The sequence below is a fragment of the Pygoscelis adeliae genome, unplaced genomic scaffold, assembly GCF_000699105.1.
Source record: "Pygoscelis adeliae isolate BGI_AS28 unplaced genomic scaffold, ASM69910v1 Scaffold148, whole genome shotgun sequence".
NCBI lineage: Eukaryota > Metazoa > Chordata > Aves > Sphenisciformes > Spheniscidae > Pygoscelis > Pygoscelis adeliae.
In genome coordinates, this window is record NW_008825258.1 from 2136317 (window position 1) to 2140553 (window position 4237).

General features: G+C 47.4%; 1 protein-coding gene across 1 annotated transcript in view; it reads right to left on the bottom strand.

Annotated features, from left to right (window-relative positions):
* Positions 1-2533: 2533 nt before the first annotated feature.
* Positions 2534-4237, bottom strand: part of ADAMTS9 (ADAM metallopeptidase with thrombospondin type 1 motif, 9) — an 82218-nt gene continuing 80514 nt past the window's right edge. Inside the window, exon 39 of the mRNA XM_009329501.1 lies at positions 2534-2623. Coding sequence (XP_009327776.1) covers positions 2534-2623 — 90 coding nt within the window. The remainder of the gene's footprint in view (positions 2624-4237) is intronic.

Sequence of the window (4237 nt, forward strand, 5' to 3'; positions counted from 1 at the left end):
CTGAAGGAAAATTACTGCTTGAAAGTAAACAACTGAATACAGTGACAATAAAGTATCACTTGTCATAATGCTACATATAATGTAGAGTACGCAAAATGCAGTGGTTTGACTGCAGGATTTAACAATAAAAAATAAAAATAGTAAAAGCAGCCTTAATATAATGATTTTACGTACAAAAATATTAAATCAAAATAAATAATTCCAAACATAAATATTATACTGTACATTAAGAATATGCGATCTATATACACACATAAACAGATAAAAAAGTGGAAGGCAGAGGTATTGCATCGCTATCCTTCATCCGTCTCATCTCTGCTGGCTGTTCTCAGAGAACCTGGAAAATACAGACAAGGTGCACGTCAGAGATCATCAGCTTCGCCCCGGAAACCTGTAACCAGAGACACCAGCACAAGAGCGGAGCCAAAGCGGGTGCCCAAGTGGAAGGCAGAGGTATTGCATCGCTATCCTTCATCCGTCTCATCTCTGCTGGCTGTTCTCAGAGAACCTGGAAAATACAGACAAGGTGCACGTCAGAGATCATCAGCTTCGCCCCGGAAACCTGTAACCAGAGACACCAGCACAAGAGCGGAGCCAAAGCGGGTGCCCACCAGCTGGGAAGCGCGTTTCCAGTTGACAGCGTTATACCCACAAGCGTTCCTGGGTGGGAGCACTGGATCCCATTGCTCCACAGATGCTGCAGGGGGTGGGTGGCTGTCACCGATGCACTCGATCCATGAGTGCTTTTGCAAGCGTGGCCTGATCTGCTCCTGCAGGACGTTTTTGGGAAGATTTCCCGTCGTGCAGAAGCAGCTGGGAACTCACCATTGCTATAACACCTGAACATCGAGGCCTGTTCCAGATGATGGAGTACATTTCCCACAGTAACCGCCACATTTTCCTACTACTTTGGTACCATCCTGCAGGCAAAAACAGAAATAACATCTCACGTAAGGGCTCAGGAGCTCCACGCTGTGAAAGGGCCAGATCTGGGTTATTCTAGCCAGGATTTTTAATAGAAAATGTCATGGAAGGAAAACAAATTACGCCTAAATCAATCTAAGAAATCACTGTTATATTTATATATATGCAAATGAAATTCCCTTTAGTGCTACCAGGTCAGATGGTGAACACAAATAAGAAAGGGTAGTTTTGATTTATTACACTGAGAGATACCCGAGGAGAAGGCCATTTGGAGGGATCTCTCAAGGGTATCTGTTTTCTCCAATTTGCCCCAGAGTGAAAAACACTAATGAGTGGAAAACTTGGATCATGCAAGAGAAAAACAACATCTAGACAACAAGAGCACTTCAGTTGTGCCTGAGCACGTGGAAGGCACAGGAAGGATATTTGCAGGCAATACCAAGAAACATCCATTTGGAAGGGAAAGGCCTGGAGCGGCTCCAGAGCCAAGACGAGAGGGAAAGCGATGGGGTGAGGCTATGCCACTTGCTCAGGTGCCGTCCCTCCTCAGCTCTGCATTTCCACAGCCAGAAGAGACAAAGGAAGACGTGGAGTGGTCCTGGGGTTGGCCTGGTCTCCAGGAGAGCCCAGCAAGCGTGGTGCAACTCCAGTCTTGAGTCAGGAGATTAATACCTCAGTCTGGCCTTCCTTATCACACCTCTGCAGAGCCTTTCACCTCTTGGTCATTGCAACGGACAGACAGTCCTTGAGGGGAATTCAACCCTCAATTACCAGAAAATTGGACTTAAGTGCAGGACAAGCCGGCACAAAGCATTTATTTTTAAATGAGCTCCATCCTGCCCTTGACACTATTGATCTGTGATTGCAGCAGGCTGCTATCATCTCTTCTCACTGTGCCTTTCTTTCTTCTGCTCCTGTGGGCAATTGCACCGCTGGGACAGCATTTGACAGATGCCACCGGGTGATGGAGGTAAGTAAACAACTGAATACAGTGACAATAAAGTATCACTTGTCATAATGCTACATATAATGTAGAGTACGCAAAATGCAGTGGTTTGACTGCAGGATTTAACAATAAAAAATAAAAATAGTAAAAGCAGCCTTAATATAATGATTTTACGTACAAAAATATTAAATCAAAATAAATAATTCCAAACATAAATATTATACTGTACATTAAGAATATGCGATCTATATACACACATAAACAGATAAAAAAGTGGAAGGCAGAGGTATTGCATCGCTATCCTTCATCCGTCTCATCTCTGCTGGCTGTTCTCCGAGAACCTGGAAAATACAGACAAGGTGCACGTCAGAGATCATCAGCTTCGCCCCGGAAACCTGTAACCAGAGACACCAGCACAAGAGCGGAGCCAAAGCGGGTGCCCGCCAGGTGGGAAGCGCGTTTCCAGTTGACAGAAGCGTTCCTGGGGGAAGCGAGGACTGGGAGCACTGGATCCCATTGCTCCACAGATGCTGCAGGGGGTGGGTGGCTGTCACCGATGCACTCGATCCATGAGTGCTTTTGCAAGCGTGGCCTGATCTGCTCCTGCAGGACGTTTTTGGGAAGATTTCCCGTCGTGCAGAAGCAGCTGGGAACTCACCATTGCTATAACACCTGAACATCGAGGCCTGTTCCAGATGATGGAGTACATTTCCCACAGTAACCGCCACATTTTCCTACTACTTTGGTACCATCCTGCAGGCAAAAACAGAAATAACATCTCACGTAAGGGCTCAGGAGCTCCACGCTGTGAAAGGGCCAGATCTGGGTTATTCTAGCCAGGATTTTTAATAGAAAATGTCATGGAAGGAAAACAAATTACGCCTAAATCAATCTAAGAAATCACTGTTATATTTATATATATGCAAATGAAATTCCCTTTAGTGCTACCAGGTCAGATGGTGAACACAAATAAGAAAGGGTAGTTTTGATTTATTACACTGAGAGATGCCCGAGGAGGCGGCCATTTGGAGGGATCTCTCAAGGGTATCTGTTTTCTCCAATTTGCCCCAGAGTGAAAAACACTAATGAGTGGAAAACTTGGATCATGCAAGAGAAAAACAACATCTAGACAACAAGAGCACTTCAGTTGTGCCTGAGCACGTGGAAGGCACAGGAAGGATATTTGCAGGCAATACCAAGAAACATCCATTTGGAAGGGAAAGGCCTGGAGCGGCTCCAGAGCCAAGACGAGAGGGAAAGCGATGGGGTGAGGCTATGCCACTTGCTCAGGTGCTGTCCCTCCTCAGCTCCGCATTTCCACAGCCAGAAGAGACAAAGGAAGACGTGGAGTGGTCCTGGGGTTGGCCTGGTCTCCAGGAGAGCCCAGCAAGCGTGGTGCAACTCCAGTCTTGAGTCAGGAGATTAATACCTCAGTCTGGCCTTCCTTATCACACCTCTGCAGAGCCTTTCACCTCTTGGTCATTGCAACGGACAGACAGTCCTTGAGGGGAATTCAACCCTCAATTACCAGAAAATTGGACTTAAGTGCAGGACAAGCCGGCACAAAGCATTTATTTTTAAATGAGCTCCATCCTGCCCTTGACACTATTGATCTGTGATTGCAGCAGGCTGCTATCATCTCTTCTCACTGTGCCTTTCTTTCTTCTGCTCCTGTGGGCAATTGCACCGCTGGGACAGCATTTGACAGATGCCACCGGGTGATGGAGGTAAGAGTCGTCTCTTAGACCCCCTGTCCCTTAAAGTTTGTTTTAATTCTGCCAGCCGTGATTGTGGCTGCTCTCCCCAACCCCAAAGTCGGCTGCCCAGGCTTCTCCTTTTGGAAGGGGAGAAGGATAGCAAAGCACCCGCCAGAACTAACACATGGGGTCTGTGCTGGTCCTCTTCTGCCTGTACTGGGGGATACTTTGCTGCAGCATGGTCAGACCAGTAGCATTTAATTCTCCTTTATGAGCCCCAGCACTGACGAGGCCCATGGGCTCAAGGGGCTCCCCAGAGCCAGGGAGATTGAAAGCAGTACAGGAGAGGGTATTTTGTGAATTGCTTTTTGTTAAATGGTCACAGTGACCTCCTTTGGAGAGTTTTAACAGGGGCAATCGGGATGACTCACATGAAGTAACAGCCAAAAAAGCGATCCTGGGTTTCTCCAATTTCAGAACATGACACAGGAGCAACGGTGCGAAGGCACACCGCGGCGGAGGGGTTAACGGGCAGGCAAATTAAGCCATACAAGTTCAAATTTGGCTGTGGAGTGATTCTGCAGGCCTGCCTGGCTTACCCGGAGGCCTCAGGGTCAGCAGAGCCACAGGCAGCCACAGGGGACGGTGCCCCGGGGTGCAGCGTGCTGTG